The sequence below is a fragment of the Mesoplodon bidens genome, assembly GCF_964165515.1.
Source record: "Mesoplodon bidens genome assembly, chromosome: 8".
NCBI lineage: Eukaryota > Metazoa > Chordata > Mammalia > Artiodactyla > Ziphiidae > Mesoplodon > Mesoplodon bidens.
In genome coordinates, this window is record NC_138165.1 from 39,901,628 (window position 1) to 39,915,483 (window position 13,856).

The 13,856-nt window shown below is 41.5% G+C and overlaps 1 protein-coding gene across 6 annotated transcripts in view; it reads right to left on the reverse strand.

Moving 5' to 3' along the window:
- UPP2 (uridine phosphorylase 2) overlaps nt 1-13,856 on the reverse strand; it is a 45,163-nt gene that overhangs the window by 4,030 nt on the left and 27,277 nt on the right. For 3 of the 6 annotated variants that reach the window (XM_081242587.1, XM_081242588.1, XM_081242589.1), the window contains exons 5-6: nt 12,181-12,390; nt 9,489-9,635 (exon numbers count right to left, since the gene is read on the reverse strand). In XM_081242587.1, the coding sequence (XP_081098713.1) occupies nt 9,489-9,635; nt 12,181-12,390 (357 nt within the window). Of the gene's footprint in view, nt 1-8,463; nt 8,610-9,488; nt 9,636-12,180; nt 12,391-13,856 lie in introns of all 6 variants that reach the window. The other 3 variants (XR_014016510.1, XR_014016511.1, XM_081242590.1) reach the window with 2 other exon arrangements.

The following is a 13,856-nucleotide window of genomic DNA, read 5'->3' on the forward strand; positions in this document are numbered from 1 at the left end:
AAGGGTTTCAGGGCTCCTGAAGCCCACCCTGAATTATTAGAAATCTATGGTCCCTCATGGATCCCTGCTTTAGCCCCACCTCTGTGATTCAGAATGGAGTTCCAGGAAGGTTTTCCCATGAATTGTAGGCAAAGGCAGCAATGTGAGGCAGAAACTCCCTGTGCACAGCAGAACCAAATAGGGCTGGGTCTCAGAAAATGGCAAAGCAGCAAAGGTTGGCTTTGGAGTTCCCAGCCTGGCCCTTAGGACTGCTCCTCTCCCACCTCTCCCCGGCCCTTTACAGGGAGTCCTTCACTTCTCAAGGTTTGAGCTTTTTAGGCAGACCCCATCTTTATTCCCTGGGTGCCTGGTATATAAAACACAGAAACCTCAACAACCCGGAACCTTTGCACATCCTCTGTCTCCTCTGTTAGCTGTTGACTGCTAATCAAAAACCAAGTGGAGAAAATTTATATTCAAAGGATCTGATCAAAGCTAAGGAGCATAGGAACAAGTTGTTCATCTAGACTGGCATTTCTGAAAATGTGCTCCACTGGCCACTTGCGTCAGAACCAGAGCTTGTTAATAATGCAGATTTTTAGACTTTATCACAGACATACAGAAAAAGAAGTGAGGAATAAGAAAGGGCAGTTAATCTGTATTTTTTTTTAAAAAAACTCAGTTAAATTATTTGCACATTGAGATTTGACAGCTATTGCTTTAAAGACTTTAAACTCTATCCTGAATTAAATCAAATTAAAGCAAATGTTCATACCTGCACCCTAGTACTTTAGGTTCCCAGAGAACCAAGATTTAGCATTAACTCTATCAAAAATTGTCCCATATCTTTTATAAAAGTGTTACTAAAGACACTGTCAATGTAATATAGCTGATAATTTCACTTAAGTTTAACATTTGGATAACGTTTTTATGACAAACCTTAAATGCTTTCTTTACAAGATAATGAGAGCTGTGTAACTCAAAGTGTTTCCATTTTCAACTTGGCCTCTAGGAAACTCAGAACTAAATCTAAGTATTTAGATTTAGTGTTGCCCTACCAGGTAGCTCTTTGATATTGAGAACTCCCCATCCACTCCCTTAAATACATGCCTCTTATTCTCTTTACCTTTGCTTAAATTACTTATACATTCATCTTTTATTGAAAGCTGCTGCTAATGCCTTTTAGAAAAAGGAGAAAGTATAAGCAATCTGTCGATAGATAAATATGATACTCTTTTATACCTATGGAATAGTGCCGGGAATGGGGGTGAGGAGGCAGGAGATAACAGGGCTAGTCCATCTTCATTTTGATCTGGCTGTGTTTCCTTAGGTCACTTTTTACTCTCTGGGTCTTATTTCATTCTCTGAGAAAGGAGCAGGTTGGACCTCAAAGGTCTTGCTCAGCTTCTGTGCCTCACATTATCTTGGTATGAGGACCATGCTTTCATCTCCAGGAGGTTCAGCTGCAAACTTAGGGACTTGCGCTTCTGCTGGATGCTGAACCTCCAACCAGAGATGTGTCAGGATGGGCAGAGGATGTGCCTGCTGTGCTAGGGGCGGAGGCTCCAACAGGGAGAACCCAGGGAGCCCCACTGGGGTCACAGGAGGGAAGAGGCGGGTCACAGGTAATGCCAACACACAAAAAGTTGAATCTGTGGCCCCAAATCATTCTCTAACGTGTGAGTGTGTTGGTACAGGAAGGCAGGAGTAGGATAGAGGACAGGAGAGTAGAATTAAAATGAATCAAACAAAACTCTAGGCACTGACCTTGATTTAAAATATGTAAAAACCAGCAAAGCAAGAAGAAACAATTTTTTAAAATCCTGTCTTTATAAGCGTAATAAATGAATTACTTAACCATTTATGCCTGATTTCCCAGACACACTGACTTATTTTCTTGGTAAAATAATAACTGTGCATACTACTGAATAAGTATCAATGTAATGCTTTATTTCATTCCAACACTAACCATCTTGGTATGTGGTTAGCCCTTAGGGGGTTTGCTTTCTTTCTAAAGTAGCACAGCTAACTTTTAAAATAGAAAAACCTGCAGTTGTTTTTGTTTGTTTGTTTTTTGGTTCCTCTGAATAGAGATCTGAACCTTGTGCATCCATGGGAGGCTGCTGGGAAGACACAGCAGGGCATGGTGCACAGGGACCTCAAGTCAGACAGAGCTCCGTTCCAGTTCCAGTCCAGCTACTTCTTATTTACTGTGAGAACTTGGGAAAGTAATTTAACCTCTCTGAGCCACAGTATCTCTCAGGAGATACTGTGAGGGTGAAGAGCTGCAATGGGTTGCCTTTTGCCTTTGTGTAATAATATTTCAAAACCCCAATTTTCCTCATTTTTGAGTTAAGAAACGGTCCAGTTCCAGACTGAGTATAATCTTTAATCCTTGTTGTAATATCTTTTTTACTTTATCAGTGATCATCCTGCAGTTCCCAGAGCCCAATAGCCTTCATTTCTGGGACTAGCAGAAGAATATAAAATGGAACTAAAGCCAGATTCTGCTCCCTTTCACTGAGCTGTAATATTATAAAGACTGAATACATTCCCAAAGTTCCCAGTATCTGTCAAAAGAAATAACACTGAATTCTTCCATTACCCTTAAAGAAAACCCACTGTGAGTGCTGCCAACAACTAAAGACAAAGATTTAAGTGGAACTAATCTTGGATAAATATTATGTTTCATATATTGCCATGCAAGCAAGCGTGTGTCAAAAGGCAGCAGGCACTGTCTTTTAAAGATGGATAAAAATTGAACGTACTTATCACAAGTTCACAGTGCAAAAGGATTAACATCTTTAATCAGAATGTTAGGGGTTTAATTAAAGTAGATTTTGCTCTAAGAGAGGGACAGATGTATGCATATTATAAAACCATAGATGAATGCATTCATACAGCATTGTAAAGTGGGTTTACCTTGTTCTGAAGGTTCAGCCTTTCAAGGTAGAATAATTCTGTGATGGCCACTATTTCCCTCACCCAAATCTTTGTTAAAGCAACAATGGATTCCCACTATTATTTTTCAGGATAATGAGATCAGGATAACAGTAGTGACTTGGGGGTGTCCGTGGCCCCATTTCAAGCAGTTTGTCCACCTATCAAATATCAGGAGATCCAAGGGCTACAGCTGTAGCAGAAGTATTGTATGAAACTTACAGCAAAGGGAGGCTTAACTTTAAGGCTTTGCCTCATCCTAGTTGGACAGTTATGTGGCACTCCGAAGTCCTTTAGAAAATTCCAAGCCATAAATGTAGCTGGGTAATGAAGGAACCAATTGAATTTGTTATAGCCGTCTTCCACGGTCAGTAGGGGTTGAGTGGTCATTCTGTTCACTCATTTGTTCATTCATTTAGTAAATATTTATTGAATGCCCATATGGCAGATATTATTCTAAGTGCTAGAGATATAGCAAAAAAAAGACAAACAAGGTCCCTGTTCTCATGCTACTTATACTGTAATGGAGAGAGATGCTAAATACATACCCCCATGCATTAATACATGTAAAATACTATGTAAGTTAATATATAAAGAAAACAGAAATGTAGTCTGGTATAGTGGTAAATGTGATGCAGAGAAATGAAGTGGAATGAGTGAATGAGTGAGTAAGTAGAATGAATGTGAGTAAGTTTAGTTTAGGTAGTCATGCAAAACTTCTCTGATGAAGTGAGACTTATGGTGAGATCTTATATTAATCATAAAGATAAGAAGTGGTAATCCATGTGGTCCCAGGTGAATGCAGAAAGATCTGTTTTTGCAACGGTCCAAAGTCAATGACTGACTCCTCTGAGTTAGGACAATGAGCCTCTAGAAGACTCTTGTTTAAATAAAAAGTTGTTATTTATTAGCCAGCATTGCCTTAGTATGAAGTCAGATTGGCTATCCAGTCATCTGGTAGTATTATAGGGACATAAAAAGACCATTAGAGAAGGCTGTCTGGAGAGACTGGGTGGAAAGGGCCATTGCTGACAGTGGGAGAGGGATTGAGGGGGAGGGGCACTAGGCCTGGGAGCCCTGAGCTTTCGGTGCCAGATGAAACACATTTTCCAGTGTCACTTACCACTGGTATATAACCTCCCTAATAAGTATGTTAAAACAGCTGCTTGTGAAGTCTCTCTCAGCCCTTCCCCAAAGCAAGCTTTTCTACCTCATACAGAGCTTTTCCAAGCTTCACTGCTTTTGCGGAAGGATATAATGAAGTGGGGATGAAAGATAGGAACACGTTAGCATCATATGCATGGGGGTTTTTGTCTGTTTCCTTGGTGGTTGATCTTCCAGGTGTTGATCTTCCTGTACCAGGAGTACACCTTTGGAAATGGTGTCTGAGGTAGATAAAGAGTCCCTGTCACCATGAAGAAATTTGGACAGAAATACTCCCAAGAACTACAGAATTACAGAGTTACAGATACAACCTTTAGTGTGAATGTTGACAGCCCAGAAGGGGTCGTCTGCTCAGTGGAAAGGCTGCAGCAGTGGCCTGGAAGAGAGCTATTGGCAGGCTGAAATCAGCTACCAACAGCTCCAATAGCAGCAGAAAAAGGAAAACGCAGCATGGGGCAAGCTAGAGAGGACAGAGTCCAGGAAGGTACCTGCAGCTGGCAGAGAAAGCAAGGTCACAAGGATTCGTGGCAAGGACAAAAAAAATCCCTCATAACAGAATAACGTCGCTGAGGTTTTGGCAACACCCTCAAAGAGAGAAAGACTAGGGTCCGGGGTTCACAAGCCTAGAACTCTCTCTGGCTGCCTCTTAAGAAAGAACTGATGGTCATCACTAAACTTACATCAGGGCAGCAGTTCGTGACGTGGCATTTTATGTTTGACTAAACTGGTTACCAAATTTTCCTCCATCTGCCTATCAGGTGGAGCCATGACTCAAGTGACCGCTTGCTGTTTCCATAAGAAAGAAATGTGAGGAAACATTTCCTGGAGCAGAAACATCTGAATCCAGGTGTTCCTGCAGGTCATGTGCTGGTTAGGCTGCTGCTCAGGAAAGGGCAAGCTGCCCACCTCTGGGGCTCCCATTCCCACTAACTTGTGGAGAGAAAAGCAGATGCTATTGTTTCCCTGAAAGGAGGTCTTAATGATGGCCTTCTAAAGAGGACAAGGATGCACTTGCATCTTTTACTCATATGTTACAAGGATTTGTGTGTACATTCGTTCTGAGATGAGAGTAGTGGTTCTACAATTAATCTCTTCTTGTGACCTATAACTCCTTTCTAAAATGTTACCGCATACATTTTGTTTGTAGTTTTGTATATTAAAATTGATTGACAATAAGGACAAGTATTAGAATTAAAGTTCCACTTGTGATCAAATAAGGCATTACTGGGCTGTAATTCTTTACTTCTTTGAAGATTTCTTCTTTGGGGCTGGGACACTAGACTCTCCAGGATTACTGCCAATTGCACTGACGACTCTTCCTTAGTTTCTGCTGGATCTCCCTCACCTCCCCTGACTTTTTCATCCGTTTCTACACTCAGGCACTTTGTCATCTCATTTGTTACATGGCTTTAAATGCCATCTATATGCTGTCAACTTCCAATTTTACTTCCCCAGCCCAAATTTCTCACCTAAACGCCAGATTCATAAATCCACCTACTTACTTAGCCTCTATTTGATGTCTACTGCAGTACTGCCAAATCCTCACCCAATTTTTTCTATCCCAACTGTGATAACTCCATCCTTCCAGCTGTTCAGGCCAAAAACCTGGAAATCATTTTTCACTCACGTTTCTCTCCAAATTCACATCAAATTGTCAACAAATCCTGTTGGATTTGCCTTCAAGACGTATCTAGCATATGACTGCTTCTCACCTCCTCCACGGTTGTTGTACTGGTCTATCATCTCTCCCTAGACTACTGTATCAGCCCTCTTACTTCTCTCCCTGCTTGTGCCCTTAACCCCAGTAGGCTCTTCCCAGATCAGCAGCCAGTGTGCTCCTGTTCCAACGCAAGCCACATCCCGTCACCTCTCTATTCAAAGCAATGACTTCTCATATCTCTCAGAGTGAAAGTCACAGTTCTCATAGGGACCACACAGTCCATACTCCCTCCATCCCCTACCCTCTCCACTGTTGTCACTCCCCTCCAGACACACTGGTCTCCCTGTTTCTCCGTCACACTCTGAATGCTCCTGCCTGGTAGCCTTAGATTTGCATTTCCTGGACTCCTTTTGCCCAGACACCCACGTGGCATTTTCCTAAATGGCACCTTCTCTGTGTACCCTTCCCTATTTTAATGTATGGTTTTCCTTCCTACCTTGGTTGTCCCTGTGCCCTTTCCCTGCCTTATTTCTCACCATCATGCTCCTCAGCATCTAACATATTACCATATTATTATAGATTGCTCTCTGTTGTTGTTGTTTGCCTCCCCCCTAGACTCCGCAAGGGCAGAGATTCTGTCTGTGTCATCCTCTGCTGTGTCCCTACTGCTTGGGTGCTCAGGCCACTGGTTGATGCACAGAAGTCCTTCTTTCTTTAGGAAGATAATAATTGAGACAAATCTTATCAGCCAAAGATTTGATTTAAAAACCAAGCTTCTTGTATTGTGCTATGCACTCAGTAGGTACACTATAAAACACGTTTGATAGATGACATATTTTATGGGCTCTTTTCTGAAAAAAAATAGATAATTGCTGTATGAAAAACAGAACTATGAATTCTAAAAAAGGTTGCTCCAACATTTTCTTAGACATCATTGTTCATAATTGGGGACTGCTTCCCACTCAAAAATAGTATTTTAGATGGTGCTCTTTTGCTTTAGGTCTGAGGCTTTCATAGCCAATTTAATAAAGAATATTTAATTAACTGCAGGTTTACCTCTTCCATCAATAAAACTTGAATTTTTTTAACATCTTTATTGGAGTATAATTGCTTTACAATGGTGTGTTAGTTTCTGCTGTATAACAAAGTGAATCAGTTATACATTTGTTCCCATATCTCTTCCCTCTTGCGTCTCCCTCCCTCCCACCCTCCCTATCCCACCCCTCTAGGTGGTCACAAAGCACCAAGCTGATCTCCCTGTGCTATGCGGCTGCTTCACTAGTTATCTATTTTACGTTTGGTAGTGTATATATGTCCATTGCCACTCTCTCACTTTGTCACAGCTTACCCTTCCCCCTCCCCATATCCTCAAGTCCATTTTCTGGTAGGTCTGTGTCTTTATTCCCGTCTTACCCCTAGGTTCTTCATGACATTTTTTTTTCTTAAATTCCATATATATGTGTTAGCATACGGTATTTGTCTTTCTCCTTCTGACTTACTTCACTCTGTATGACAGACTCTAGGTCCATCCACCTCACTACAAATAACTCAATTTCGTTTCTTTTTATGGCTGAGTAATATTCCATTGTATATATGTGCCACATCTTCTTTATCCATTCATCCGATGATGGACACTTAGGTTGCTTCCATCTCCTGGCTATTGTAAATAGAGCTTCAATGAACATTTTGGTACATAACTCTTTTTGAATTATGGTTTTCTCAGGGTATATGCCCGGTACCGGGATTGCTGGGTCATATGGTAGTTCTATTCGTAGTTTTTTAAGGAGCCTCCATACTGTTCTCCATAGTGGCTGTATCAATTTACATTCCCACCAACAGTGCAAGAGGGTTCCCTTTTCTCCACACCCTCTCCAGCATTTATTGTTTGTAGCTTTTTAATCTAGAGGATGACTATGAAAATAATTTAAAATCACAAACAATAGTTATATTGATTAGTCCTTGTGAAAATTATGTTTTACTTCAGTAGGTTTTCTTGGTGTTGGTCAGAGATTAGTGGTTCTATTGGAATAATTTCACCAAAAATAAAAATGCATGCCACACACATATTTGGTTTCTTAATGCCACTCTCCACCCAAAGGAAGCAGAGATTCTTGGAGAAATGGCTGATCCCAGACCTGAGGCAAGGAAAGTGTAAGTGGTACCTAAGAATCCCATTGTGCCTGAAAGCAAGAAAATTCTCAAGAGTTAAGAGAATTATGTCAAAAGGACAAAAGAGTGCACTAGAAGGGGCTCTTCCTGGCCACATTTGGGATAATTTGAGTATCAAAAAGAATAATGACAGAAACTGCTTATAACACACTGCTTTGAAGAAAATCCACCAAACAATAACGATTCCCTGCCACCAAAAAGAAAAAAGAGAGAGAAGAGTGTGAGAAAGAAAGGCTCTTCTTAAAAGAATGGTAGCTAACAAACGTAGGAGGAATGATGGAATTAGAAAATCATCATTTGTATTCCATGCTAAAATCACTGGGAAAAGACGATTGGATTACAGGATATTCGTTCACACAGTGCCAGATTATCATCCCAGAAGTTACTTGCTACTTACAGAGAGAAAACATTAATTTTTCAGAGGAGGGAGATGACAGTTACCCCTTGATCCAAGTGATCCAACTCGAAATTACTAACAGTGGAATATCTTCACATTACCTTTCCCTGATGTGGTGCAATGGAAAGTTTACATTACTATGAAGTGTTCTTACCACATAGCTGAATCTAATCAAGCCACTAGACTTTACTTCTGCTTTACAGGAAATAAAGTGAAATCCCACGATGACAAGTACAGACAAATCTAGAACATGGATGTTCTACAAGATAACTGCCTGAACTTTTCAAAAATTCCTCTGTCCTGGGGAAAAAAGAAAAGTAGGGAAACTATTCTAGATGTAAAAGTATAGAGATACAATAACTAAGCAATACAGTGTATGAAGTTAATTCAATATTAGATTTAAATAATCTTTAAAGATATTTTTAGGAAAATCAGAAAATTTAAATATGGAATGGATGTTAAATGACATTATGAAATGATTTTTACTTTTCTTAAATATATTTTTTTGGGGTTTGATACTTGTATTGTGGTCATTAGGAGGACATCCTTATTCTTAGGAAATGATGCTAAGTTACAAGAGTTAAGTGGCATAATATTTATAATTTATATACAGTGATTCAGGAGAAAAAAGCAAATAGGTGTGTTTGTGTATACGTGTGTGTGTATATATATGTGTATATATATATATATATATACACACACACATATATACATACACACTATTTCAATTCTTCTGTATTACTGATTTTTTTTTCAAAATAAAAAAGTTGGGAAAAGCAAGAATGCATGTAAATTAACTTTAAAAACACACTACTCCACTGATATTTTGTCCTTTGATGGACTATTTTAGGAATATTTTATCTGTGTCATGTCCCAATAAATTCAATTGTAGTAGAAAACAGCATCCACTACCAGGATGAAGAAAGCAGAACAATCTATCAAGTCTTGGCTATGTAACCCACTAGCTGGTGACCTTGGGCAACTTACTTTTGACCCTTGAGGCCTGGTTTCCTCATTTGCATAGCAAATAATGTCCTGCCCACTCACAAGATATTATGAGATAACCGTGCATTCAACCCAAAGTAATATATAGCTGGATTCCTTTTTATTCTCCTGAAGAGTGAAAATAACTTCATGAAAGAGGAGAATTTGACCCTTAGGCATTCATGAAAATCTTACCTTTTAGACCACAAAGTCTACACATGGCCGCAAACACCGTAGATTCCATTTCAATATTCCTGATGCCGGCATTATATGCTCTTTTCAAGTAATCTAACCCCTTTTCTCTGGAAAAGGAGCACAGCGCTCCATCAAGTCGACCCTGGCCTGAAAGAGAATGGAGAATGTTTAGCGGCTTGATGTCCCACGGTGGCTGTGGCATCACTAAGAGGCTTGCTGTCAGCCCAAGTGCTCTGTGGCTGACTCTAACTCATGGGCTTGCACCCCAGGTAGGATAAATCTGGCCATCTGAATCATCCTATCAAAGGACCTGGGGCAAGGCTGTGCCCAGCTCAAGAGTCTCACACAGAGAGGAATCTCCATGGCACTGAGCTCCCCCAGCTCTGGGGCAAGTGACCATTGAATGGCCACAGCAGCCAGCACTGTGCCCAGAGACAGCAGGACCTGGAGGGTCTCTGGAAGATCTGCCCTTTGAGGAAAATCTCAGGTTGCACCTGCGACTGGCAGCTGGCCCAGGGACAGGTGCTGGGGAAGAAGAAAAGGCTCCAAGCCCCAGTGATGATCCTGAGCTACTTGAGGACCAGGGTGGTGGTTTGGACATTGCAGCTCCATCTGTGCCTCATGACCATGGTGGCCATACACAAATGGTCGATTTGTCCACCTTTTCCTTGCCACACACCTCAGGCTGCACACCATTCTTTTGCGATCACATTTTCCCTTCTAGGCTGCTCTGGGTGTTTACTTAGCACTTGAATTCCATCTGTACCAGTGGGGCCAGAGGAGGTGGAGAAAAGCCTGATGCTGTTACTCCTCCAACACCGTGGCTGCGCTGGGAACAGGCTTCACTGCGCCCCACCCCCAAGGGCGTCCTCTTGAAGTAGGGAGGCCAGTAGACTCTGTCACCATCCATATTGCAAAATCCTCTTTTTTCTTTTTTGCAGTACGCAGGCCTCTCACTGCTGTGGCCTCTCCCGTTGCGGAGCACAGGCTCCGGATGCGCAGGCTCAGCGGCCATGGCTCACGGGCCCAGCCGCTCCGTGGCATGTGGGATCTTCCCGGACCGGGGCATGAACCCGTGTCCCTTGCATCGGCAGGCGGACTCTCAACCACTGTGCCACCAGGGAAGCTCCTCTTTTTTCCCTTTTCTCTATCTTTCATGCTATTTCCATCCTTGCTGTCTGCTTCTCCTTGTGCCCTCCTTCTTAGGGCTGCCTGCCAACACCTCTAATGCAGTGCTATTTTAGCCGATTCAAACTCAGATGTCCCACAGGTTAAGCAGGTAATGTCAACGAGGTCTACCTGTTGGAAGGGAGCAGCCTCACCTCACCTTCAGTGAATGTAGCCCCAGATGTGGGCCGAGGCTTGCCAGGGCTGCCATGAATAAATTATTTTATATTTTTAATGTTATGTTATTTCAAGAAGCCAAAAATCTGGATTTTCATATGACATCTCCAGAAATTATAAATGTTGGCAAAATAATTCATATTCTAAAAAATACTGTGCAGCCCAAAGAAAACATTGACTCCAATGGGTACCATTTGCAAGTTCTGGCTTAAACCCGTCAGTGACCCACCCCATGAAGGGGCCAGTGGCCTGAGACAAAGTCTCAACCCTATCAGACCCAAAGTGGCCCCTATTTCATAACACATATTGGTGACAACACCTTTACTAACCTGAAGTAATGTTTATAGATAATATATCTCCATATATAACTGTTTAGAATTCAATATAATAGTCTAAGTTTGATCCAAAGGGAAAAGAAAAGAAAAATAATTTAAAATGAGGTAAGGGCTTCCCTGGTGGCGCAGTGGTTGGGAGTCCGCCTGCCGATGCAGGGGACACGGGTTCGTGCCCCGGTCTGGGAGGGTCCCACGTGCTGCAGAGCGGCTGGGCCCATGAGCCATGGCCGCTGGGCCTGCGAGTCCAGAGCCTGTGCTCCGCAACGGGAGAGGCCACAACAGTGAGGGGCCCGCATACCACACACACAAAAAAAAGAGGTAACACATAGTTTGATGAACATACACAAACACAGCTACACTGAAAGATTTCTAGAATGCCCTCCAAGGAATGGTACCAAGCCTGGTTAGATTCTTTCTTATGGAATGAGCAAGGTCTGTCCTGGAAGGTGTTTTCTCCTGGCCCCTCTCTGCTTGTGGCAAGAGCTGCTACTTGGGAGTCACCATCAATTTTGTTCCTAAACTTGATTTGGGGACATTTTACTCATGGCCAAGAGAAAAAAGAACTGCTCTGAGACTACCCCATCCCTTTGGGATTTCCTCCCCCAAATATCTCTTCCTATTTCCTGGTTCCGACTCTTTCCTGGGTACCAGATCCCTTCCAAGGTACAGGTGACTGTACCTCAAAATGGAAGAAACATAGAAGCATATCCCCCTTTTCCGATTTAAATTAAAGGCATCAACAGAGATAAGATTTTGCTAACATCACAAATTGCATTTGAGTATCCAATTTGTTCTAGGAGGATTAAACCCACTCTCAAAATGTGTGTGTCTCCGCCGCTTATGATGTCCTTACGTTCCTATGCTTTAGTAAGTTGAAAAGGCTGTTTCAGTTCCTTTTTTAATCCCCAACTATGAATTTCTAAAGTGGAGTTTTTAATATAAATTTTGGGTTTGAATAACAAAGTATTGCTGGCAATTTTCTGCTGCTTTCACAGTTTATAAATTCTTCTCACCTTCATAAAAATCATAGGTACACATCGTATGTCCAATGAGGGTTGGGAAGTCGGGAATTTCTTTGCTACAGTTGAATAGTTCCTCAGCCAGTTCTTTGTCAAGTTCAGTACTTCTGGTGACAACATTGTCCAAGATTACCTGTTCAAACCGGGGCTTAAAAAAGGAGTCTACGGCTCTATCTGTTATTACAACAGACCCCGGTGCAATCCCTGCAGTGTGGGAATAAATAGGCGGTTACAGAAGAATGTCACTTAGGTTTACTTTTGACACATAGTATGTAATCTCTTCTGCCAACATTAATTAATGCTAGTTGCTAATGATTCTCCCCATTTTCATCTTTTAAATTATTTTCTTTTCCAAATGCAATTAAATAATAACATTCCAAACAGGCATTTACATTTGCTTGCTTTCCAGATTCACATTTACAATGTGATGGGGTTTAAATTTCAAGACAAACATGACTCTTGGACATGCAAATTAGTACTGGCCTTCAGGTTCAAATTTGAATAAAGTAGGTCAGGAATAAACTAAATGAGCCTGCCAGAAAGTAGTTTTCATAAAGTGATGTGACTACTTGATATTTAATCTTCTCTGCAACTCCTTGATTACTATCATTTCCTTGCATCTCTGTCCTCTCTTCCTTTTGATTCTCATTACATCCATTCCCTCCTCCCCTCTCCCATCCCATGTAAATTAGGCCTCTTGGCTGACCTTCCATTGCTACAAAGTCTGGCTTGCTCCTGGGACTCAGGAACTCAAGTCTCAGGGACTTGAGAAACCATTTTCTGCCAGCTGTTATTCCCCTGGCCTGGTGTGTTCCCTCATCCTACCCCCCACACTTTCATCAGACCAACTTCAACTCATTCTTCTGGTGTCAGCTTAAGTCACTTCCTTCAAAAGACCTGAATCCACAGAGGGGGAAAAAATTAAAAGGCAACACAGATACATTACATTCAATTTTCCCAGGCCCAGCTTTTGACCTAGTTTTTGACCCGTTCTGATTCCTGTTTAGAGCCTGGATGAGGGGATATATATTGATAGGGCCCTAGACTCTCTCTGTCCTAACATTCATCACATTTTTTATAATTACTCATTTGTTTGTCTATTGCCCTGATAAAACATAGGCTCTATGAAGGCAAGAGCAGTATCTGTCCACTGTTGTCTCCCCAGTAGCATTATGCCTATCACATTATAGGTATTCAATAAAAATTTGTTGAATGAGTGAATGTTTCCATAGAGATGCCATAGACAGAGATCTGCAAACTACAATCCATGGACCAGATCTAGCCCATCTTTGTAAATAGAGCTTTATTGGAACACAGCCACATTCACTCATTTGCATATTTTCTATGATTGCTTCCACACTCTAATGGCAGAGTTGAGAAGTTGCAACAGAAACCATATGGCCTGCAAAGCCTAAAATATTTACTGTCTGACCTCGTATAGAAAAAATTTACCAACCCCTACCATAGCGCATAGCCATATCCTTCTGGGTTCTTAATAAATTCCAATGTGGATCAACATGGGGTTAATTTAGAAGATCCAGCTAGAGACCCAAGGTAGGCTCTGATGATAGAGCCTCGGTGAGTCAGATACTTTTTAAAGAAATCAAACAAATATCTTCTTGAATTATTAACAGTGTCCTAAAAACAGGAAAGTGACGGAGAAGGAAGTT